The sequence below is a fragment of the Bos indicus genome, chromosome 11 (assembly GCF_029378745.1).
Source record: "Bos indicus isolate NIAB-ARS_2022 breed Sahiwal x Tharparkar chromosome 11, NIAB-ARS_B.indTharparkar_mat_pri_1.0, whole genome shotgun sequence".
NCBI lineage: Eukaryota > Metazoa > Chordata > Mammalia > Artiodactyla > Bovidae > Bos > Bos indicus.
This window is the reverse complement of record NC_091770.1, coordinates 12,825,456-12,850,196: the sequence shown is the minus strand read 5'-3', so window position 1 is coordinate 12,850,196 and position 24,741 is coordinate 12,825,456. Positions and strand designations below refer to the sequence as shown.

Sequence of the window (24,741 nt, the reverse complement as noted above, 5' to 3'; positions counted from 1 at the left end):
CCTCTAGCTGCCCCCGCTGTTCTTGCAGGGAGCATGTGGGAGAGGAGGGGCCCATCTCAAGTGCAAACTTTGCTCATCTGACACCCTTTGGGTGGCAGACGTTTGCTTTCCTGTGGATGCTTTCCAGAGCCCTCCTCCCCCCACCAAGCCCTCTTAACATAGCTCCTGGGATGTGTCAGGTGCTGTGTCCCTTTAGCTGGCATCTCCCTCTCATCCACCCACCCATTCTCAGATGCTTCTCCCCACAGCCTCTCGCCGTCAGAGCCCCACATCCCATGGGGTGGGCTTCAGGCAGCCCCCTACACTGCAGCTCTGTGCCCAGTCAGGACAGGCACACAGCTCCTCCCAAACACACGGCACCTCCTCTCTGCCACTAGCTGCTTGCACTTTGTCAAGCACAACTAGGGTGCCAGGCTGTGTCTCCCTCCTGAAGGGAACTCATTTCAGAGGAGAAGAGATAGCACTTCCACACTTGACCTCCGTGGGAGGTGGGGCTCTCAGAGCACAGCAGGGGCTCTCTCCAAAGAAATCTCTGCACAAGTCCTCTTTCCATCCCACTCCAGAAGCAGTGGAGAAGGCCCAACGGTCCCGAAAGTGGATTCTGGGCCACGCCCTTGGTAAATTCTAGAGCTCTGGCACCTCGCTCTGGAGTTTCACATCTTGTCTCTAGGTGTCCTGGTGGAAACTTCATTAAAATTTTATTTATTTATGTGGGTGCATCATCATCTTCCTTGCATTGTGCAGGATCTTTCTCTGAGGCATGCATACTCTCTAGTTATGGTGTGTGGGCTTTAGGAGTTGCAGCACACGGGCTTAGTTGCTCCACCACATGTGGGATCTTAGTTCCCTAACCAGGGATGGAAGTTGAGTCCTTTGCATTGCAAGGTGGATTCTTAACCACTGAACCACCAGGAAAGTCCCTGGAAACTTCATTTTTAACCTTGTGAATGAACCCAGTTCATTCGTCCATTCTGTGGTCCATCAGGCAGGCATCTACTGATTATTTGAGAAAACCACACGCACACACACACACACACACACACTGAGACAAGCCCCACGTCGGGAGTGCTGTGGGTGGTGTGCTGCAAGAGCGGTGGAAGGTCTCAGGAGGGTGGACTGCAGGCCAGTCCCGCAAGAGGAGGATGCCAGTCCTGCAAGAGGAGGACGCCTTTCCAGCCTGTGCGCCAGCCTGGCCACGCCCTCGAGGTCCTGCTGTGTCCAGTGACCTCTGGGAGCTGGTATTGTCAGGACAACCCCCTCCTTCCTCGCAGGATGTTCGAGCTGACCTGCACTCTGCCTCTGGAGAAGGACCTGAAGGTCACCCTCTATGACTATGACCTCCTCTCCAAGGATGAAAAGATTGGGGAGACGGTCATTGACCTGGAGAACAGGCTGCTGTCTAAGTTCGGGGCCCGCTGTGGACTCCCCCAGACCTACTGCGTGTAAGTGCACGGTGCTGGTTACTTCTCTGACTGTGGGCTGAGCACTGACTGTGTGCCGGCCTGATCCTAGCCCGGCACAGACGCTTTCTCAGTCAGTCAGCCCAGGTCTCATCCCCACTCCGTAGATATGGACACTGAGGCCCAGGTTTTTAAGTGGTGGGGTTAGGATTTGAAGCTGCTTATCTGACTCTAAGAACCCAACTCTTCATCATGTCGTTACAATTCTCCTGAAGGCACCATCGAGGTGCCTGGAGAGGGGACGGAGAAGGGAAGCAGACAGTGGGATGGGTCACAGAGTCTGGCTGGGCCCTACAGTCCCCACTCACTTCCTGCCAACTTGGGTCTTGTCTGGGTCTGATTCTCTAAATCTGAAAATTGGAAACCTTTCAGTTCCAATCCCATGCAAGTGTAAAGGAGTCTTTTTGTCCCTGGGCCTCAGTCTTTCTGTGTGTGAAATGGGCTCCCCAGTCATGATGAACAATCACATAGGGTGCCCATGGTCACAGAGAAGGGCGGCTGATGCCATGTTTGTGGGCACATAGGCCACTGCACGCCCCTCTGCCCCATCAGTGTCCTGGAGCGTCTCATGTCTGTGTTTTGCTTGGGCCTCAGCTCTGGACCCAACCAGTGGAGGGATCAGCTCCGCCCCTCCCAGCTCCTCCACCTGTTCTGCCAGCAGCACCGAGTCAAGGCCCCCGTGTACCGGACGGACCGCGTGGTGTTTCAGGATAAAGAATACACCGTCGAAGAAATAGGTGGGCTCTCCCTCCAACGCCCTCTGTCTTATGGGTCCTCTCCTGTCGTAAAGGGGCTTGGACATACCCACTGGACAAGACCGCCCCGCCCCCCGCACAGTGTGGTCTGGGGTCTCTCCAGGGCAGCACAGACGGACTCAACTTGCCCTTGGTGTTCCTGGGACCAGTACTTACCCGGAACACCATTGTGAAGATTAGAGGTCAAAGTTGGGGCCAGGGTTGGGGGTGCATCAGAGTTCAGCCTACGGCCAGGTTGGGGCCTGTCTGAGGGGAAGATGAGCGGGGAGCCTGAAGCCAGGGTCAGGGTCATGGTTGGGATTGGGCTGCTTCTGGCTTTGGGTGGTCAGACTGGTCAGAGATTGGGTACGGCCCACCACTGAGAAGGTTTTCTGCTTGAATCACGCTAGCGTGCCACTTTGACCTTGGCAGTGCCTTCTGAGCCCCTAGCCACAGCTCCTGCACCTGGTGCATCCAGAGGGTGGCAGGAAGCCCTGTAGCCCTCGTCTTGCCTGACGCTTTGGGTCTGTCTAATGCTCATGCCTAGGGTGCCGCCGTGTGCTCCCTGCGTGTCTGAGATGCTCACAGGCCTGCACGGCCCACCCGGAGCAGCTCAGACTCCCCGGAGGTGTTTACAGGCCCAGCTGGCCCCTCGCCTCCTGCTGCTTTCAGCGATGTTTGATGTCAGAGCTGGTGGTGAGGTTGTAAAAGGGGAAGGAGGCTTTGGCTCCCCCATCCCCAGCCCACCCCTCTTCTGTTTCTCTGGTTCTCCAAGGTCATGGCTGAGTCAGGCTCCTTTCCATTAGGCCCTGACCCCACCCCCGTTCTCTTTTCCTGTAGAACTCGCATCTGTTTTAGGGGTGGTCTCATTTCCTTCTGCTAGTCTGTGAGCAGCTTAAGCACAGGGACCAGGGCTCATGGTCATAAATTCATAGGAAAAGAAAGCCAGAAAGCCAGAATTCTGCCTGTTTTTGCAGATGAGGCCGTTCAGACCAAGAGGGGTTGACAACCTGCCCAAAGTCACCCAGCCCTTTAGAGGAAGAACCAGGTTCCCGGCCCAGTGGTCCTCCTGCAGTGCTAGGCTGCTTCCTTAGTGGCACCTATTAAAGTGGGTAGGGCGGGTTTGACGGATGAACGCGCGTGTGTGTGTACACAGTGTTAGAATCTGTGCTGGTGAACATGGGCACACCTGAGTGCACATACCTGTGTGTGTACATGTGTATAGACACAGGTGGACCCTCCTACTCCCAGTCAGGTCTCTGTCATGGGAGCTCCAAGTTCACATTGCTGGCTCATCAGCCAGCCTTCTTAGGGTTAGAAACACTCCATCCACAGTACCAGTTCGTGACCCACCCCCTGACAGGTAGAGCTACACGTGGAAGCATGCAGGGGAGGGCGGGTATTCACGCCCAGTTACACACCTTTCCTAATGAGGGTGTGATCTCAGCCACCCCCTGCCCAGGTGTGACTGCCTGCTGCTTCATGTCTATCACCTGTGAAATGGGGCTAATAATAGCACTTACCTGTTAGGGTTACTTTAAGGATCAAACCTTTAATATCTATGAAGAACAGTACCTGGCTCTTGATTTAAATGTGTTCTCTGTTATTGCTAATGCTTTAGCTACTGCTACTAATCAAAGAGATTGCATGAACCACAGAATAGTACTGAGAGCACTTAGATGCTTTATCTGGCAGAAGAACTTGGAGAGCCTCAGAGCTGAGAGCAGTCTGGAAGGGCTTCCTGGAAGTGGTGGGCTTTGGAGGGTGGGGAGAATTTATAAGAAGAAGAGCTTACAGAAGGTGCTTGGAAGAGGTGATGGCAATGGGGAATCTGAATTTTAAGCCCGGAGCCTGTGGACAGGGAGATTCCCGCTACAGAGAGTGAGACATGAGGGCCAGAAGTGTGTGTCTGGGTTTAGGGTGAGGCTGTGGGGTTAGTGGCTTCCCAAGGCCCCCAGGCACCCCTGCCATCTCCTGCTCACTCAGTCCTGGCAGTGTTTTTCATCTTCTTCCTGGGGTTAGAGGCTGGCAGGGTCCCGAACCCACACCTGGGCCCAGTGGAGGAGCGTCTGGCCTTGCACGTCCTCCAGCAGCAGGGGCTGATCCCTGAGCACGTGGAGTCCCGGCCTCTCTACAGCCCCCTGCAGCCGGACATCGAGCAGGTAGGACCTCCACCCACAGCCCCAGAGCCCCTGACCCTCAGCTACCCTGCCCCAAGGACAGCAGGGATACCTCAGAAGCACAGTGGAGAGCTCAGGGTTTGGCTAACCCCTCCTTGCCATGTTTTTCTGATCTGAGTAGTTACCACTGACCACTGTTGGCTTATGAGAGAGCCCCCTTGAGCCTAGCCTTTCTGGGCTACCTGTGGACCTTGGGGCCTGGGGAATGAGCTGCCTCCTCCACCCGCATGTAGGCCGAACCTCTGACTGCCCATGAGTCATTCTGAAGCCTCAGTGTTTCAGCCTGACCTCAGGGTGTCCTCCCCTACCATCAGTCAGTGATACCCCAGAAGGCCGGCCCTGTGCTGGGCTTGTAGGGAGTTCAGATAGGTCGACCCTATGACAGAGAAGCAGAGCAGCCACCAGGAAGGTCAGGGGAGTCCTCCCAGGAAGAGAGAGGGTGAGCAGAGGGACAGAAGACCTGGGCTGACACAGGCAGGCTTCCTGGAGGGAGTGAGCTCAGGTCTGGGGCTTGGAGGAAGAAGAGGAGGGAAGGGCTTACAGGCAGAGATGGGGTGACGCAGCTATGCAGGTGCCTTTGTGCACAGCAGAGAACATCCTCTCTGTTCTTTGGAGCTGAGTCCTCCTTCCCTTGGTGGCATGGCTACCAGCTCCCCAGAGTGGCACTTCAGGTATTGAAATGTCAGCTCTTTCATGCTGACGTGAACAGAAGTTAGGTCAGTCCCTTCTCCTCCTCCTGTAAGATGGGGCCAGAGGTAACAGCTGCTTGCAAAGAGGGCACGAGCTGAAGGGTGGCAGGTAGAATGGTTTCCTGTCTGGAAACCCTCTGAGCCCCTATGACCAAACCACACTCTCTGACCGTCTACAACTGTGCCCACCATCCCAAGGTTGGAGTGCCCCCTACTCCTTCCCACCTGGCAGCGTGAGACCCAGCAAACATCACCATCCCCGGGGAGCTTCCCTGACCCCGACCCCTGACCCCCAGGCACTCCCCAAGTCCCTGCCACTGCGGGGTGGGCTCAACCCTGTTGTTGGCCCTGTAGTCCCGCTGAAGGCACCTCCCCTGCTGGATGCTGAGCCTCGCCATGCAGGCCTGAGTCTCCTCTGTCCTGTGCTCCAAGTATCCAGTGCAGAGCAGGTGGTTGGGAGATGTTGGTTGAGTGAAAAGGCTGGTGAGAGAGCAGGGTCGTGTCTCCCTCCCCAGGGGAAGCTGCAGATGTGGGTCGACCTGTTTCCGAAGGCCCTGGGGCGGCCGGGACCTCCCTTCAACATCACCCCACGGAGAGCCAGAAGGTGACTGATGCGGCCTGGGCTCGGGGCTGAGCAGGGTTGGGGGTGGTTGCTGTGGGTGGGACCAGGAGGTGGTTCTTGGGCCGGGCTTTTTGCCACTCAGGCGCCACTCCTGTGTGACTTTGACCAAGTGTCCAGCCAGGCAAGCAGCAGTCTTGGGTGAGCGGACTTCTTGGCTTCTTGGTCAAGGACTGCCCACCCTTGGTGGGAATCCGTGTGGATTTGAGTCATTTTCTCTACAGGTTTTTCCTGCGTTGTATTATCTGGAACACCAAGGATGTGATCCTGGATGACCTCAGCATCACGGGGGAGAAGATGAGCGACATTTATGTGAAAGGGTGGGAGGTCACCCTTCTTTCTACCCGTCCCAGCTCCAGGGTGTTTCCTCTGCCCCCACGAGGGTGCTGATCAGTCGGGAAAGGGGGTGCTCTGGTGTAGGGAAGGGGGAGAACAAGAAAGCAAGGACGGTCTTATGGGAGTGTCTCTGCCTATGGGGAGTTGAGCCCCACCAGATGTCTTCTTCCATGCTAATATTTGGGATGACCTTATAAGGTTTGAGGATGCTGCTCAAGAGAGAAATTAGAATATTGAGAAATTTATGGCACATTTGGTATACTGTGGAGATTTCTTGGGGTTTATTTTTCCTCTATCATTTACCAAGTTCAATGACCTTCTTAATTCTTTAAGCTGAGGATGCATATTGTGGTAGAAACCTCAATTAGCTACGTTCTCTCAAATGTGTTATTTCTAGTTGGATGGTTGGCTTTGAAGAACACAAGCAAAAGACAGATGTACATTATCGGTCCCTGGGAGGTGAAGGCAACTTTAACTGGAGGTTCGTCTTCCCTTTTGACTACCTGCCAGCTGAGCAGGTCTGCACCGTCTCCAAGAAGGTGAGTGTCCTTCCTGTCCCCAGTGGTGCTGGTCCCAGGGCTGCAGCTGTCAGCCTGCTCGCACCGCCCGTTGTGGCGTGTCACTGTCATATTCTCAGCCTGTCCCACCGCTGCTGGAACCACATCTGCCACCATGGCGTGACGACCACGACTGCCCCATCACCACCACCATGTCTTCGTGCCCGCTCCTCCTTCCTCTTCTGCCACCTTTGCCATCTTCAGCATTGCTGCCACTCCAGCCCTCAAGGCCCCCACTGTTATGTGTAACTAAGTTCAAATCCTAACAATTCAACTAGCAGGGAGGGCCTTTGTGTCAGAGTGGGGAGGACATTGTAGGGAAACTCAGCAAGGTCATCAGAGGGTGGGGGGGGTACCCCCTAAGGCAGGGTGGCCCCAGAGGGCTGGGCTGGCCTGAGGTCAGCTTGTTGATGGGGTCAGATGCTGCTTAGCCAAGTTTCCACTGCTCCCTCCTTTCTCCCATTTCTGTGCCTGAGGCCTGGGCCGCCGTCCAGGCTGGTCTCTCTCAGGCCTGGGGAGGTCCGCCCGGTGCATCAGCTGGGGTCAGGGGGCTTCTCCAGAGCTCTCAGCTCTTTGTAGGTCCACATCTCTTAGTTTAGGCCTCGTCTGGGCCGTAAACTCTTTCTTCCTGAAACAGGTGGGTCCTGAGGCAAGTGGTGGCCCTGAGCCAGGCCTGAGGGAACAGCCCCCAGAGCATGGTGAGGAGGATGCCACAGGCAGTGGCTGCCCGGAGGCGGTGGGCATCTCTGCTGGAGCCTCTAACCACGCCTCCCTCCTAAATCTGTTTCGCCTGGAGGTGCTCTCCTGCTTGATTGACCGGGTGAATGCCCGTCTGGACTTGAGATTCTGAGGGTCCCCCTTCCTTCCAGAGGTGGTGCCCGGCTTCTTCTTGTCACAGAGGCAAACTCCTATGACTCCTCTTTCTGTCCTGAGTGGCTGTGTGGCTTAAGGAAGGGAAATATGTAGCATACCTCGGCCGCCATGACCCCTTCCCAACCCAACACACAGCACTGCACTTCAGAGAAACCGGAATGTTCCGGTGAACATTCTGAAACCATCAAGCAAAAGAAATAAGGGCTAAATAAGGCTAAATGAATTCTTTCACCTGGGGATTGCTGCCGAGTGCCTACTAGAAAGCAGAGAGTGGCAAGCCCTGGAGGCTGTACGGTCAAGGAAAGCCAAGCCTGTTTGTAGGTTTCATCCTGTTTGCCTTTGCTCAGTGTGTTTTCCCGACAGAGCAAATGCTGCATCTGTTGGGGGCGAGCTCCAAGTCCAACAAACAGCGCCTGTCCTTGCTGTGGACAGAGAGGGGGGGAATGGGCCCTCCATGGGGCGAGCTATGGCTGGGGAACCGAGGCCGTGAGATGCCGATCGGCCTGCTCACAGGGAAGGCCGGACCACCTCTCTGTTGTGACGGGTGGACATGGGGGCAAGGAGTTGTAGGAAGCAGAGGCTTCTGCTTTTTCTGCAAAGTAGAAAAAGAGAGAATCTCCTGGTGTTGTGGCAGGTGACTGAGACAAATGAAAAAGGCTGGAAGCGGCTATTACACTGAGAGAGGGAGAGAAAGATCTACTAGGTGTTACCCAGCAGTTCTGAGAGCCCAGTGGGGGTTGCTGATAAAGAGTTTGAGGTGGCCCCATTCTGGCAACAATGGGCTTTCATTTCTGCCCTTTAGTCGCAAGCAGGGAAGGAGGGAGTCTGAGTCACAGTGGAGCTCCAGAGGAAGAGAAGGGCTGAGGGAAGGGACTGGTTGGCCCGATGCCCTGCAGGCCGGGTTGGTATTGAGAGAATGAGAAGGCCAGGAGGGCTGCTAAGTGGTGAGGAGGGAGAGAGGTCTGGGGAGGCCCACGGCGGGTGGGGAAGGCTGAGGGACTCCCACCTGCGTGGTGCCAGGCTCTGGAGAGGGCAGCTGGAGTGAGGGGTGGCAGAGGTCAGAAGAGGAGATTGGAAACAGGCAAGGGGTTCTGCAGTCAACCAGGAAAGGGAGGGAGGAGCTGGCTTGACCCGAGAGGGCCAGCGGGTCCCTCTGGGAGAAAAGACCCTGGGAGGCAGGGGAGACATGCCCGCAGTGGGGCCCCAATTAGCTGGTCTGGGCTAGGGGACTGAGTCTGCTGGGGGGTTACTGCAGGGGCACTGCACAGCCTCTGGGTGTCCTGGTCCTGCTGCAGAGCCAGCCCTCTGCTGAGGGGTTCAGGGCCTCTGGCAGGCAGGCCCTCCAGGGACCCCATTAACCAGACGAGACTGTCATAAAGTACAAGGTCTCCTTTCATCCGGCGGCTTTGAACCACCGCTGCTTGCCCCGGCCGGCTCCCCACCTGGAGCCCAGCACATCCACCGGGGCCTGCCTGCGCGTCAGGCACCCACCCTGCAAATAAACAGCTAGTAAAAGGGCCCAGACTGGGAGCATAATGAGTGCCCGGGACCTGGGGGGGCCATTCCCCAGGCTGGAGCCCCAGCCCAGCTGCTCCCACCAGGGGCCGTTTGAACCTCTGGCTCATTACTGAGCCCATAAACCGGGCCGGCCAGAGGCATGGGGGAGGCTGGTGGCCTGTGCAGGCGGGCCTGTGGAGCTGGCCGTAAAAGCCCCGCCAGAGGAGGGAGGCACCTGCAGGAGGGCTGGGGCCCAGAGCAGGGGAGGCACCAGACGGGGGCTGGGGCGAGGGGCCAGGTGGGGACTTGAGCCCCTTCCCCAGCCCGCCAGCAGTCCAGGCTGCACCCGGCTGCTTCACGAGGTGATGGTTCCTCAGGGGGCACTGGTGTGGGAGCTCTGTGGGGTCCGTGTGATCTGGAGTGGCCACCAAGGCTGTGTGTATAGGGCACCCGGACCCAGACAAACCCTGGGTGGTCAGCAGCGCTCCCCGACTCCTGTGGAGTCTGTGCCCTTGAGATTGGGTCCCAACCCCTGCTGTGACCTGGCACCCATCAGCGGGATGTGGTCAGATTGTTTCCTCTCCTTGCTACTCTCTCGGGTAAAGCTACAGAGGACAGAGAACAGGTGTGAGCAGGAAGGCCCCAGGGACAGTCCTTTGGGTTGAGTGTGACTGGGCCCAGAGATGGATCCAGGCCTCAGGGGGCCCAGGGCCCACACTCAGCTGCTCCCCGAGGCCTCTGTGGAGAGAAGGCCCAGACGATGCTAGTCCAGGCTGATTGGCTTGAGGGAGGGGGAGGCGGGGGAGTAATGGGCTGGTGATCTTCCTAGCACTGGGGGCTTTTGATCTGCCCTGGGGTAAGATCTTGGAGATGAAGGTGGGCTCCTCAGTGCCAGTTCCTTTGCAACAGTGTGTTGAGGGGAGCCCTCCAGGTTCCCAGCCAGTCCACCCTGTTCCCAAGATCACACTGGTAGAACACCAGTAAGAGGTGAGAGTGGAACCCCAGAACCTGACTGCCTGGGTTGGAATCCAGCTTACCACTCCCTAACTGGGTGACTTGGATAAATTACTTGCTGTGATTTCCTCAGCTGTAAGGATAGTATCTCTCTCATAGGTCATTGGAAGGATAAATGATTTTATAGTGGAAAGGGGCTGGTGTATGAGAAATGCAATATTAATGTTTTTATTAGCTGTCAGAGCCTAGGCAAATTATTTACTTCTCCAAGCCTTTGTTTCATCATCTGTAAGACAGGAATGAAAACCTTGATTCATGGAATTGTGAGCATTAAAGGAACTACCTTACATCAAATGAACACTGCCCTCTGGGGTCTCAGCAGTCTTCTTGCCAGGACCTGGCTCTGGCAAGTCCCTCAGGGATGTCTCCCTACACTGCCTCCTCCAGGCAGTCCTCCAGGCAGGAAGGGACCTCTGCCCTTCTCTAACCCTGTTCCCCTGCTTCCTTCTCTGCTTCTCCTCTGGGCCAGGATGCATTCTGGAGGCTGGACAAGACGGAGAGCAAGATCCCTGCACGAGTGGTATTCCAGATCTGGGACAACGACAAGTTCTCCTTCGATGACTTTCTGGGTGAGCACCATTTCCAGTCTACTATTCTGCCTGTCAGCGTGTCCCAGAGTCCCTGCTGAGCACGCGTGTGTCTCTCAGGCCTTTTGGCAGGGCTGGCAGGAGGATCAGGGAGCTCACAGTCTCTGGTCCCTGGTGCTGAGTGAGGCTGGTGACACAGAGCGGCGCCGCAGGGATCAGGGTGGTCTGCCGGCAGAGGTGGCCTTGAACGGTGGGCCGTGGTGGGTGGTGGGACCCGAGGAAGGAAGAGAAGGGAGCACGGGGTGAAGACGTGCGGGCAGGGGCTGGGGGTCACTAGCTGTCCGGCCCCTGGAAAGTTGCGCTGCATCCATACAATGGGGTGTTATTCAGCCACGAGAGAAGTGAAATCCTGACTCATGGTGCACCATGCATGAACCTTGAAAACATACCAAGTAAAGAAGTCAGACGCAAAAGGACAAATATTGTATGGCTCCTTCATAGGAAATGTCCACAATACGTAATCCACAGGGACAGAAAGTGGTCACCGGGGACTGGGAACAGAGGTGGGCACGATGTGTCTCTTAGGGATGATGAAAATATTCTGAAATTAGATCGTGGTCGCGCAACTCTGGGAATATATTAGAAGCCACTGAGTTGTACACTTTAAAATGGTTACAACGGTGCATTTTATTATGCAAATTCACCTCAGTAAAATAGTGAGCGTGTGAAAAAGGCCTTCCAGGAGGTAAGGAGTCCTGGGTTCCGGTTCCGCTTTGCCACCTAGGAGCAGGGCAGGCTTGGATGAATCACTGGAACCCTCCTTGGGTGACTCTTGATTGCAGGATTAGCCGAGCTCTTGGCCCTCCCTGCCTTGCCCCACCACAAAGGACATTCTGACAAGCAGCCCCAGCAGGAATGGGGAAGAGGGCTTCCAGCCCGTCAGGCTGCTCTTCACCCCACGTCCCCCCACACCCAGGCTGGTCCCCTGCACTTGGAGGACTGAGGACTGCTCCATGACATCACTGTAAAAGATTCAGGGTGTTAGCATCACAGCACCAAGTTGGACTTTTGTTCTTTTACTTATTACATAATTCCTGTAGCCACATTAGAAACTGGAGATAAGCAATGCCTCCCTTTCCTATTTTATTATAATCTCCTGCTGCTGCTGCTAAGTCGCTTCAGTCGTGTCCGACTCTGTGCGACCCCATAGACGGCAGCCCACCAGGCTCCGCCATCCCTGGGATTCTCCAGGCAGGAACACTGGAGTGGGTTGCCATTTCCTTCTCCAACGCATGAGAGTGAAAAGTAATAATCTCACTACCCAGAGATAAACTCCACTAATACTTTGGGGTATGTTACTTCTTATACAAGCAAATACGTGTTATATGCATATTCTTCCAAAACATTTTTTAAAATTATTTATTATGTATTTTACTTTTTGGCTGCACTGGGTCTTTGTTGCTGCATGGGCTTTCTCTAGCTGTGAGGAGTCGGGGCTACTCTTTGTTGTGGCTTCTCATGGACTTCTCTTTGCAATGGCTTCTCTTTTTGTGGAGCCCTGGCTCTAGGACGCATGGGCTTCAATGGTTGTGACCCACGCAGCTTACTTAGTTGCTCTGCTGCAAGTGGGGTCTACCTGGACCAGGGATCAAACCTGTGTCCTCTGCATTGGCAGGTGGCTTCTTAACCACTGGACCACCGGGGAAGCCCTATATGTGTCTTTTATACATATACATACACACACATGTATGTATGGCATAGAGATAGCAAAATGAGTTTATGTGACATACTATTTTAGATCTGGATTTTGTGGGAAACAATACATTGAGAATGTTCCTACTGTCAGGAGTTATCCATCTCCATTTGTATCTGCATAATGGTACTTAACGTCCACCTGATGACCCCTTGCACAGATGGATCCTCTCCTGTCTCACTAATCCCGCTTTGGTGCACTCTCAGCTCATTTCCAGGCTTTCCTGTGTGAGTGACAGCCTAGGCTTACATCTTTGGACCATTTGTGCATATCTTCCCTAAATTTCCCTGGTGGCTCAGACGGTAAAGCATCTGTCTACGATGTGGGAGACCAAGGTTCGATCCCTGGGTTGGGAAGATCCCTTGGAGAAGGAAATGGCAATCCACTACAGTACTATTGCCTGGAAAATCCCATGGACAGAGGAGCCTGGTAGGCTACAGTCCATGGGGTCACAAAGAGTTGGACACGACTGAGCGACTTTACATTCCCTAAATTTTAAGGAGCAGATTTTTTAGTCTTAGAGTGGTTTTTGAAATGTTTTGTTCAATTGCCCTCTAGATAGATTTTACATTTTTATTTTATCATCTGTTCTCTATTTGCCCAAGGGCACTATTTTCCTTAAACTTTTGCTAAAAGTGTTATCTTTTTTTAAAAAAAAGCTGCCAATATGACGCCTCGTTTTTATCTTTCTTTGCATTTCTTCTTTACTTGTAAGGTAGAGCTTTAAAAACATGTTTATTATCTATAGTGTTGTTATTTTCTTTTTCATGGTTTTGGGATATTCCTCTTTTATTATTGATTTTCAGAGCTTTTTATATAGTAAGGACACATTACAAATAATTTTGCCATTTTCAATTGCTTTTTAATTTTTTATAGACCCTCTTTTGCTTGCAGACTAAAAATTTTTTTTAGTATCCATCTATCATTCTTGCCTTTATGGGATGAGACTTTAGAAAACCATTCTTAAAAAAAAAAAAGAAAACCATTCTTTTTTCTCATTTTATTTTTTAATTAATTAATTTATTTTAATTGGAGGCTAATTACTTTACAGTATTGTGCTGGTTTTTGCCATACATCAACATGAATCAGCCATCAGTTCAGTTCAGTTCAGTCGCTCAGTCGTGTCCAACTCTTTGCGACCTCGTGAATTGCAGCAAGCCAGGCCTCCGTGTCCATCACCAACTCCCAGAGTTCACTCAAACTCACGTCCATCGAGTTGGTGATCCATCCAGCCATCTCATCCTCTGTCGTCCCCTTCTCCTCCTGCCCCCAATCTCTCCCAGCATCAGGGTCTTTTCCAATGAGTCAACTCTTCGCATGAGGTGGCCAAAGTATTGGAGTTTCAGCTTTAGCATTCCTTCCAAAGAACACCCAGGACTGATCTCCTTTAGAATGGACTGGTTGGATCTCCTTGCAGTCCAAGGGACTCTCAAGAGTCTTCTCCAACACCACAGTTCAAAAGCATCAATTCTTCGGCACTCAGCCTTCTTCACAGTCCAACTCTCACATCCATACATGACCACAGGAAAAACCATAGCCTTGACTAGACGGACCTTTATTGGCAAAGTAATGTCTCTGCTTTTTAATATGCTATCTAGGTTGGTCATAACTTTCCTTCCAAGGAGTAAGGAAATTTCATGGCTGCAATCACCATCTGAAGTGATTTTGGAGCCCCAGAAATAAAGTCTGACACTGTTTCCACTGTTTCCCCATCTATTTGCCATGAAGTGATGGGAACAGATGCCTTGATCTTAGTTTTGTGAATGTTGAGCTTTAAGCCAACTTTTTCACTCTCCTCTTTCACTTTCATCAAGAGGCTTTTGAGTTCCTCTTCACTTTCTGCCATAAGGGTGGTGTCATCTGCATATCTGAGGTGATTGATATTTCTCCCGGCAATCTTGATTCCAGCTTGTGCTTCTTCCAGCCCAGCGTTTCTCATGATGTACTCTGCATAGAAGTTAAATAAGTAGGGTGACAATATAGAGCCTTGATGCACTCCTTTTCCTATTTGGAACCAGTCTGTTGTTCCATGTCCAGTTCTAACTGTTGCTTCCTGACCTGCATGTAAGTTTCTCAAGAGGCAGGTCATAGATGTACATAGAAAACCAATTTTAATAAGACAAACAAAAACTGCATTCTAGTGAATGAAAAAATGGTGTTCAGTATAAAATTAAATAGGATCATTTTGTGTTTTTAAAAATAAAGACACTAAAACTACTTTTAAACTCCACAGATTTCTTTTAATTTGATGTTTATGATTTAATTTAATTTGATCTATTGTGAAAGGATCAGCACAATAAACTGCATAGCTAATTTTTTTTCTTGTGAAGAGAAATTTTAAGATCTACTCTTTTAGCAGCTTACAGCATTATTAAGCCATTTCCTTTTCCCTCTTCATAATGTATTTTCTAATTACATAGTTTGTTTCTTTTGAATAGTTATTGCTTTTATTTTAAAAGTAATAGTTAAGATCTAGAAATTTTGCCATCAAGAAATAATCCTGTGTTTCCTTATAGTCTTTATGATATACTATCTATGTGTGTATATATAGTTTACTTTATGTTGATATATTATATATGCACTGTGCTATATATATGTTTTATATATATATATATATATATATATAAAAATATAAACCTTATGTAGATATACAATATCCGGAGAAGGCAATGGCAACCTACTCCGGTACTCTTGCCTGGAAAATCCCATGGACGGAGGAACCTGGTAGGCTGCAGTCCGTGGGGTCACTAAGAGTTGGACACGACTGAGCAACTTCACTTTCACTTTTCACTTTCATGCATTGGAGAAGGAAATGGCAACCCACTCTAGTGTTCTTGCCTGGTGAATCCCAGGGACGGGGGAGCCTGATGGGCTGCCATATATGGGGTCGCACAGAGTCGGACACGACTGAAGTGACTTAGCAGCATCAGCAGATATACTATATATGTGTATATATGTATATATAATATATAGTATATATGTAGATATATATGATATATGTGGGCTTCCTTGGTAGCTCAGATGGTAAAGAATCTGTCTGTAATGCAGGAGACCTGGGTTTGATACCTGAATCAGGAAGACCCTGGAGAAGGGACTGGCAACCCACTCCAGTATTCTTGCCTGGAGAATTCCATGGACAGAGCAGCCTGGTGGATACAATCCATGGGGTCGCAAAGAATCAGACACAACTGAGCAACTAACACACACATATATATAGATATGCGTATAGAGTATACATACTATATATAATATATATGGGTTATGTAGCTACATGGTTTATGTAGATATCCTGTATACAGTTTAATATATAATATATATTAATATAATTTATATATAGATTTAATGTAATATTTAATATATTAAACTATATATATGATTTAATGCCCTATATTATATTGAGACCATATTTAAAATGAGAAATAAACATTCATCTGTAGTTGAGGGATGGAGAGATGTGTAGATGGGTACATAGATTAGTACTGATATAGAGTTGAACAACTGTTGGAGGGAATAATAACCTGATTAATGGAGATATAGTGCTCAGCAAATGTTAGCTATTGAGGGATATAGATAGTTAAAGCAGATAGCTGCATGGAAGGATAAATGGAGGAAGGGAAAGAAAAAAAACTACAATAATAGATGCAGTCACCGAATACTTGCAGTAACTGAGCATTCCACACTGAAAAATAGTCTAATCTCCTTTGTGTGGTATTCAAAAATTTCTTTAATATGGCCTCAGTAAATGTTTTTTAGATTTATCTCTCTCACTTAATCCCTTCAGTAACCTGTGCTCCAATCCCACTGATTTCATCATGTTGTTGGAATTGGATTAGGTGAAACCACATGAAATTACTGTTTTTATACATCAAAGATAATTGAATATCAGAATTTTCATGTGGCTTAACCCAAAAGCTGGATCTGTTCTGGGAGAGGAGTGATAAAATAGATGAGCAGATGAAGCAGTATGGAAAGATAGCTGTGTGGATAACTAGGTGGGCAGATGAACAAACTACAATGAGATAACATTTGTACCTATATCAAAGCAAGAACAAAAATAAAAAATGGGAAATCACAAATGTTGGAGAGGATGTGGAGAAATTGGAACACTCGTATACTAAGTAAGTATAATAAGATGAATAATTGAGCAGTTGGGAAGCTCTGTTAAAGGCGATTGAATAAGGGCAGATTAGTGGGCATATGGATGCGTGAACAGATGGAAGGGAAGCTGAACAGATGGAATGAGAGGTGATGGATGGAGAGTGGAGTTTGAGCCACAGGGTGGTCCTAGGCTGGCAGTGACTGAGAAAGCCTGGTTAAAGCACCCTTCTTTGCCACAGGCTCTCTGCAGCTGGACCTTAACCACATGCCCAAGCCCGCCAAGACAGCTGAGAAGTGCTCTGCGGACCAGCTGGAAGACACCTTCCACCCAGAGCGGTTTGTGTCTCTTTTTGAACAGAAAACAGTGAAGGGCTGGTGGCCCTGTGTGGCAGAAGAGGGTGAGAAGAAGATACTGGCGGTAAGTCAGCTCCGTCTGGCCGGTGGAGACATGGGAGTGGCTCCTCCATAGAAATCACAGGTGCAGGCGTGTTCCTCTCCCTATCTCCTGCCCTCCTTGTCTGTTTTCCAAGACCTGTCCCTCTCCCTTGCCACTTTCCAGCCTTCCTGTCCTTGAGGGTTGTATCCCAGCGAAGCCTATTTAAATCAAAGGTGCCTTAATCTCTGTGGATCCTGTTTAATTTATACTCTGCTCTTTGGCCTTAACAGTAATCTGTGTCCTGGGTTCCCCTTTGGCTAGACTTCTGGAAGAGGACAGGCATCATGCCGCTCCCATTTAAGCAGGACCCTACAAGGGACCATCCTTGAGGGACTATTCCCTCTGCCCAGAGGTCTGTCCAGGGGTGTGACTGGGGACCATGAGGAACTGTCCTGCCTCTGCAGGGGAAGTGAATGACAGTTTATTATTGTCCCTCAGTATCCACAGGGGGTTCGTTCCAGGAGCCCCGTGGACATCAAAATCCACGGATGGTCAAGTCTCATAGTTGGCCCTCCATGGTTGGTGGAATCTGTGGATTGAAACCTGCAAATGAGGGCCGACTGTATATTTATTAAAATAATATGTGTATAGGTGGATCTGCATGGTTAAAACCTATGTGGTTCAAGGGTCAGTTGTACCTGGAAACAGCAAGCAGCCAGCCAACCCCTCAGGTGGCCCTTGAAATAAAATATCCATGTTGTGTAACAAATTATAACAATTAATAAGAAACACTAATGTCTCAAAAGAAAAATGAGTGTGGTGCATGCATAGATAATACACAAAGAAGTAGAGTGGCCATTAAAATTTAAGAAAGTTCATTTCCCCTAGGAATTACATAAAGGACTATTTTAAAATGTGAAAACATCTTTAATGTATTACAGTAGAATGTTTTAAAAACAGAAATGCTCATTGCTAGCAAGGATGCAGAGAGACTCCCCCCTCATTTATTTTTGCCCGGCAGGCTAATGGTTTTACATTTGGGGAAACAATTTAGTAATATATAACCTGAAACTTAGCAATATTTATTCCCTTTGAAATTTTTTATCCCACTTCTAAAATCTTTCCCAAAGAAATAACCTCATTAAATTAAAGCTTTACGGTTCTAGGGTGTTGGTTGCAGCATTTTTTTTTTTTTTTTACAACAACAAAGAGTTGGAAACAACTTAAATGAACCAAAATAACTAGTTTACTAAATAAATTACGGTCAGCCATTGCATAGAATGTTTTATAGCATTAAAAGCAAACTTTAAAAGAGTATATAATTATATAATAATAAAATATATTATTTTAAGTGAAAGAAACAAGCTATAGAACTAAATCTACACAGTATGGTATTTCATATACTTGCAGAGAAAAATAAGTCTGATGGATAAAATAAAAAGATAAATGTGAATTATCTTTACATAGGGAAAGTATGAGTGTCCTTTCTTTATACGTGTCTGTAGTTCCTACATATTCTGCTAGGAACGGGTACTTTTATGATCAGATCACCCTGTTATCACTTTTCAAAAACATCATAAAGTGACCTTGACCTCTGTCCTGGCCTGGCTCCTCTCCAAGCCACAGTGCAGAGCCTTTGTGTCCCTGACCAGGTCCCCCTTGTCCCCACAGGGCAAGCTGGAGATGACCTTGGAGATTGTAACAGAGAGTGAGCATGAGGAGCGGCCAGCCGGCCACGGCCGGGATGAACCTAACATGAACCCCAAGCTCGAGGACCCAAGGTTGGTGCCCAGCCCCTGACCGCTGATGGCCAAGGGGACTGGGAGGTGCGGCTGCAGTAGAGGAGGCACCCGCTGCATAGCCACACAGAGGTCCCGAGGCCCAGAGAAGGGTGTGACTCATCCCAGGGTACACCTTGGTAGGGAGCAGGTGACCGACATCCTTCCAGGACAGGCTGGGCTCATCAGTTCTTTCCAGAAGCCAGCACTGTTGAGCAACTGGGGGTTGTAGGCCAAGCGTGCTGTCATATGGCTTGTGTGTGTTGAGTCCTGGACCCTTCCCTGCTGGGCCATCTTAGCATCCTCACTTTACAAATGAGAAAACAGTCACAGCAAAATTAAATAAGGTCATTCCAAGGAAAGTGGTGAAACAAATTCTCACACCTGGGCTGATTGGCTCTGGAGCCTGACCCAAGGTCTTTCCCCTGAACGAGCTGCTTTTGTGGCTCTCTTGTGGTGTCAATGTGCCTTTCAAAAGGTCTTTCAGTTTTCCCACCTGTGAAATGGGGGCCTAGCCTCTGCCTCCCCTACCTCCCAGATAAGGGATATAAGCCAATCCAGTGGACATAGAAGGCTTGAAGACAGTTATTGGAGCCTGAAAGACGGCTGTTGGTGGCAGGGGTGTGTGTGAGTGATCGGGCTATGTTTGCTGGGTCCTTTCCCACGGCCTGCTGAGCTCAAGTCACACTTAGCACAGACAGCCCACTTTGTCACAGAGCTGTCCTGACTGCCACAGGCTGGCCGAGCAGCAGGAGGCACCCCTACCCAAGGGTGCTGGGATCTGGGTGGAAAGATGAGGGAGACCCAGGAGAGCCAGCGGCATGCAAGTGAATGTCAGAATGGCCATTACCGAGACACAAAACCTGCCTGCTCTTTGAACTGTGAGACTGGTCTAGGGGAAGGATCTGTGGTTCTTGGTTGTGAGAGACAGTCACCTTTCTGGGTTCAGTTCTAGCCATCCTTCCCTGACCGTGGACCAGCCATATACATCTAGGCCTGTAGCTGAGCTTATCTGGAGCTCGTGGGCCGTAGCTCAGCGAAAGTGGAGCCCCTCGAAGCTCTGTCCAGTCCCCAGGTCTCTAGTCTGTGACAAGTCCTGGGTCAGGAAGGGGAGAGCGGCAGGGAAGGTGACCTGGACAGGGTGACTGATAACTGGGTCCCTGAGGGTGTGCAGGGCTTGATGGTGTCAAGAAGAGAAGAGGGGTGCCAGCGGGGCTCATGCTGTAGCCAAGGCCGGGAGGAGAAGGGGATGCAGATGCAAAGGGACAGGGGCTGGGGGCTGGAGGCTGGAGGGTCTGGGGGCCTGGCTGGGGAGAGCCAGGGTGATTTGGGGGCAGGGCTCCCAGGGAGCAGCACTGGTGGGGGTGCCCTGCTGACCTCTGGGATCTCCCTTGCAGGCGGCCTGACACCTCCTTCCTCTGGTTCACCTCCCCGTACAAGACCATGAAGTTCATCCTGTGGCGGCGGTTCCGCTGTGCCATCATCTTCTTCCTCATTCTCTTCATCTTCCTGCTCTTCTTGGGCATCTTTGTCTACTCCTTCCCGGTAAGCTGGCCCGAGGTGGGAGGCAGAGACCCTGTCTCAGGGGAGCTCCTGGTCTGATGCGGGAGGTATAGCTCTTGGCCTCCAGCAGCCCCTGGTCTCAGAGGAGCCTGTCATTGTCCTCCAGTGTACTGGGTGTCTGATGGAGAGGCAGCCTCTGTCCTTGGGGAGTCTGTAGCCTGAGGAAGGGGACACAGGCCCTACTCTGGGGGTCCCCAGTCTGGTAGGAGACCCGTGGGGAGTTCTGAGTTCTTGCCCTTAATGGGGAGACACAGCATGCTCAGCAAGCCCCTGACGGGCTGTGTAATCAAGAAGGTGAGGCCCTTGGGCAGGCGTGGGTGGGAGAACCTTCTTGAAAGAGGGCGTGCAGCTTGGTCAGGAAGGGAAGGGGAGGTGTAGATGGCGGAGAAGAGGGGAAGGCCCTGTGTCTGTGAGGACAGCACCTGCTGAGGGACTGGAGAGGGGCTTAGGGTCCACCCGGGGACCTGAGCGTGTGCCTGTTTTCTGCAGTGGGGTGGCCTGGGCCGGGGGGTGAGTGAGGATGGGGTGCGCCAGGAGCCTCTCCCCGGTGCAGTGAACACTGGGCCCCTTTCCCTGCTGAGTGCCTGACAAGCCAGCTGATGCCTGACAGAGAGCGACCAGGGCTGCTCTGCGGGCCCCTCCCAAAAGAGAATCTGGAGCTGTCTCCCTTGCCCAGGCTCCCTGGGTCCTCACGGCAGCACCTGAGTGTCTCTAGAACCTCAGACCTTGAAGGGATCACAGGTTCTCAGGCTGATACCTGAGTTTCAATCTCTTCTAAATTTTTAAAACTTTTTAATATGAAAATTTCAAATCCATGTACAAGTAGAGGAACGGTGTGATCCACTCCACGTCACCCTGACTTGAATGGAAAGAAACAGACACCGAGAGAGGGGAGGAACCAGCTCAGGGCTGCAGGGCAGTCTGTGTACAGCTCCCAGGCTGGGGTTCCAGCCACAGCCCTGGTCAGCACAAGGCCGCCGGCCACGTGCACGGTCCCCACAGCGGGCAGTGGAATTACTCACCTGTGAGCTCTTTGCTCTATGAGTCCTCCAGGAGAAGGAGGGGTCCCAAGCGCCTCTCCCAGTATAGCTGGCGAGGCCTGGTACCAGCAGAGAGCCTCCTGAGGAAGACAGTTAAAACGGCAGAGCATCCCCTTCAGGCCCTGATACCATGAACTGTGGGGTTAGCAGAGGGGAGCTCTGGTTCAGACACCCAGGCCCTGGCACCCTCTGGGCCCTGAGTCACAAAGGACGGTCTAGAGCCGGGGTGGCCATGGGTCAGGCTGAGGGCCAGGTCCTTTGAGTGGGCTGAGACTGTTCTAAGTCTTAGTGAGAAGACCTACATTGACCAGATAGGCCTGAGGCTCAGGGGTGGGTAAGGTTATGGGGGTCAGGCTTGTTTGGTTTGGGTGCCCTCTTAGTGAAAGAAGACAAATTACAACTGTTAATACAGGGTTAGCTACTGGGCCCTGGAAGAGAGCAAGTGGTGCCTAGAGCTTAGCTGCCCTGGCAGTGACCTGGGCTCAGGGGTCAGGCCCAGGACTCCACCTCCATGTCTCTTCCCCTGGGGCAGGCCCAGGTGGTCCGTTGGGGAGGCACAGTGCCCCTTGCCTGGCCTGTCCTCAGGCTCACCTCCTCTCATGTTGTTTATGCCCAGCCACCATTCAGTTCAGGCAAAGACTGTGTCCGGGAACCAAGGGTGAGTTCTGTGGGTGATGGGGGAGTGGTGAGGCTGGTGCTCCGGTAAGCTGGCGGTCCACGAGGAGACACAGTGATGCCAGGACCACAGGGAGAACAGGGCACAGCCTAGTGCTCCACGGTGAGGCCGTGCCAGGGAGTGCAGGCAAGGTGAGCTGGCACATCCCCACGCTCCTGAGCAGGTGGTCTGAGAAGCGAGCACCAGGGAGAATTGTAGAGCCCCGGCCCGCTCCAGGCCTGCTGGGGAGAATCTGCCTCAAACATTCTGGTTTGAGCATCACTGTTGTGTGAGATGGAGCTCCACGTGGAGTCATGAGCTGGTAGCTGCTTTTGGCTCTTCCAGGGACTCCCCAAGTGACCTCGGCCGGGACCCCCATAGGCATGAGGCAGGGCTGGGCTGGGTCAGCACTGACCTGCTGTGACAAGCACTTTGTGGAGGGGAGCTGTGTGGGGAGGGGGCTGCATGTCAAGCCAGCCTTCTGCTGAAGAGCCAAGGGGAGGGCAGGGCCGGGCCCCAAGTAAAATGCCCATCTCCTCGCTATGCCTGGGCCTGCCTCTGGCCAGCCGGACCCCACCCTGCAAGGCGCCTGGGCAGCGGATTGGCCTCAGGGACCTGGGGAAGGGGAAAGGAGGTCCCAGCTGCCTGGCTGGGAGACAGAGGGAAGATTTCCAGTCACTTCCAGCCTGCCACCCTTTCTCATCTCAGGGGCAGCCTTAGCCCCAGACCCTGTGGGCAGGCCCTGGGCAGAGCCTCTTCCCTGTCTCCTGGGTCCCCAACAGCAGCATCCATCTCTTTTGAGATCTTCTGGGAATTGTCCTCTTCAAATACCAGCCCTGCCTTCTCTCCCAGGGCTGGTGTGTGGGCTCGGCTCCCAGGCGAAGGCTTTGGGGCCAAAGGGGCAGCCTGGACCTGAGGCTGGTGATGCTCTCACCTGCAGTTCTTTGCCACAAGCTGGGCATGTCCAAGTGGCTTGGTCACCTGGTGGGTGCCAGACCCGTGCCCCTCGCCTAGCTTGCAGGTTTTGGGGGCGGAGGCCTTGGTGGAGAGGGGCCCGGGGCCAGGGCTGCCACCTCCTCCCCCGCGTAGACCTAATCTCCCATCCCCTTGGAAATTCCCCCAGGAGGGGGACAGGAGGGCAGCCTGTCTGTTTCCCCCCAGCTCTCCCCCAGAGGCCGCCGGGAGCAGGGCCAGCGTGGGGAGGCAGGAGGCGAGCTGGCGGGGAAGGAGCGGCGGCTTTGTTTCCAGAGTTGGCTTTCCCGGGCGGCGCTGGGGAACATACTGTCCCAATTAGGAGCCCTGTGCTGTGTTGTATGTGTTTTCATGGTTTTGGGGGGGAGGAGTGGGGAGGGGAGATTCCTGTCAGTCCTGCAGCAGCCAGGGCTTAATCAGGGGTGACCCGTCTCCAGGGCTGGCCTGTGTTGTGGGTCATCCTTGTAAACCACCCCTGCCCTTGGCTCTCTCTTTGCTTCTGGGGCGGGAGCATGGTGGCCATTGAGCCCGGGGTTCCTGTGTGTGGGGAGTTGGGAGGGGGGTGGGGAGAATCCCTGCTGTGCCTTCGGGCCACCTGTCTGATGGAAGGTGCTGGGCCTGGCCTGGCTGGGGCAGAGTCCTCTGGGCAGAGCGGACACTGGGAGTGGGCCCTGGTTGATGGGGGAGAAGACTGAGCAGTTCAGGCGCCGTGGCCCCCAGGAGAGTGTGGGCTGGTGTGGCAGTGAGGCTGGAGGGCGCAGTGTTGAGTGTGGCGCATGGCGGGGGTGGTGAGTTCGAGGTGCAGGCAGGTGGCTGAGTCCTCTCCCAGCTCCTTTTCCCCCGCAGCTGTCACCACCTGTCCCTACCTCCTCCCTCCCTCTCTCCAGAACTATGCTGCCATGAAGCTGGTGAAGCCCTTCAGCTGAGGACTCTTGGGCCCAGGACTGGCTTCCTCCACTGCCCGGCTCAGTAGAGCTCCTCCAGATGTTCAAGCCTGACTGTCCTGCCGGGGCGGGCAGATGGACTGGCACACGCACCGAGTGCTGTGACGTTGAGCCCTGGGATCACCGCTGTCATCATTTCTTTCTCCCCTGAACCAAACCATTTGGGATCAGCCCATGTGTATTTCAGTATAAAACAGTTGGAACCACAAAGCAGCTTTGGTGTGTGTCTCTGTGGCACCTGAGTGGGGTGACTGAGCAGGGGATGGGTCCGGGTGGGCGGGGGTGTGGGGTGTGCCGTCTCTGCTCAGTGGGCCCGCTGGAGCTGTGGATCTTTTGACAAGGAAAGTGGGGGTGGCCTGGGCCTGCCTGGAGACCCAGCGTGTTCTGCTCCCGGACTCTGTCCCCTCTCCTGTGCCCTCCTCCCTCTGGCATCTCCTCTTTCTCACCCACACTTCTCTCTGCTTGGGTGGGCAGTTACCTGCACCACGCCTGGAAGAGGTTTCACGTAGGCACATGGAGCCCCAGAAACTCTCCAGGCAGGGGTAGCTTCTGGATTCCTGGCTGTGACCTTGTCTCCTGTACTCTTGGGATGTCTTAGGGCTCTCTCCCTGTTTCCACGCCCTGCTCTGGGCTGGACAAACACACCCTTTTCTTGTGATCCGAGCATCTCATTAGCCATTGGTCTGACATATCTTGCAGGGATCAGGCTTCATCTTCATCTACAGGAGCAGCACGAACACACTTAGAGAAAAACCAAAGAGTATGAAAGCATTGTTTCCAAAATAGAGGCCTCTGCCTCTGTCGCCGGAGGGGCTGGAGCTCTGGAGCTCAGCCTGGTGGCCTCCTCCCCTGTTACCCAGGAGGGCTTCTCTTGTTTCCTGCTGTGAGCTGTTCCCGTGGCCCAGGACCCAAGGCCCCAGAGTGAGCCTTCCAGCCCCTCTGGCTCTTCCCTGCCTGCTGGGACCCAGACAGGCCCTGCCTCATCCCACCTGGTTGGCGGGACTACCAGGGGTGACTGGGATGGGGCTGATGGCCTGAGCCCTCCTGAATGAGGGAGCTACATCTTGAACACAGAG

The 24,741-nt window shown here is 52.4% G+C and overlaps 1 protein-coding gene across 22 annotated transcripts in view; it reads left to right on the top strand.

The window, feature by feature from the left end:
• The window catches only part of DYSF (dysferlin), a 222,320-nt gene extending 198,445 nt beyond the window's left edge, over positions 1–23,875 (top strand). For all 22 annotated transcript variants that reach the window (XM_070798437.1, XM_070798445.1, XM_070798453.1 and 19 more), the window contains 11 exons: positions 1,272–1,442; positions 2,055–2,197; positions 4,217–4,356; positions 5,579–5,667; positions 5,907–6,002; positions 6,416–6,557; positions 10,429–10,528; positions 16,577–16,755; positions 18,385–18,494; positions 19,889–20,036; positions 23,609–23,875. In XM_070798437.1, the coding sequence (XP_070654538.1) occupies positions 1,272–1,442; positions 2,055–2,197; positions 4,217–4,356; positions 5,579–5,667; positions 5,907–6,002; positions 6,416–6,557; positions 10,429–10,528; positions 16,577–16,755; positions 18,385–18,494; positions 19,889–20,036; positions 23,609–23,647 (1,357 nt within the window). In that variant the 3' untranslated portion in view covers positions 23,648–23,875. The remainder of the gene's footprint in view (positions 1–1,271; positions 1,443–2,054; positions 2,198–4,216; positions 4,357–5,578; positions 5,668–5,906; positions 6,003–6,415; positions 6,558–10,428; positions 10,529–16,576; positions 16,756–18,384; positions 18,495–19,888; positions 20,037–23,608) is intronic.
• Positions 23,876–24,741: the final 866 nt, after the last annotated feature.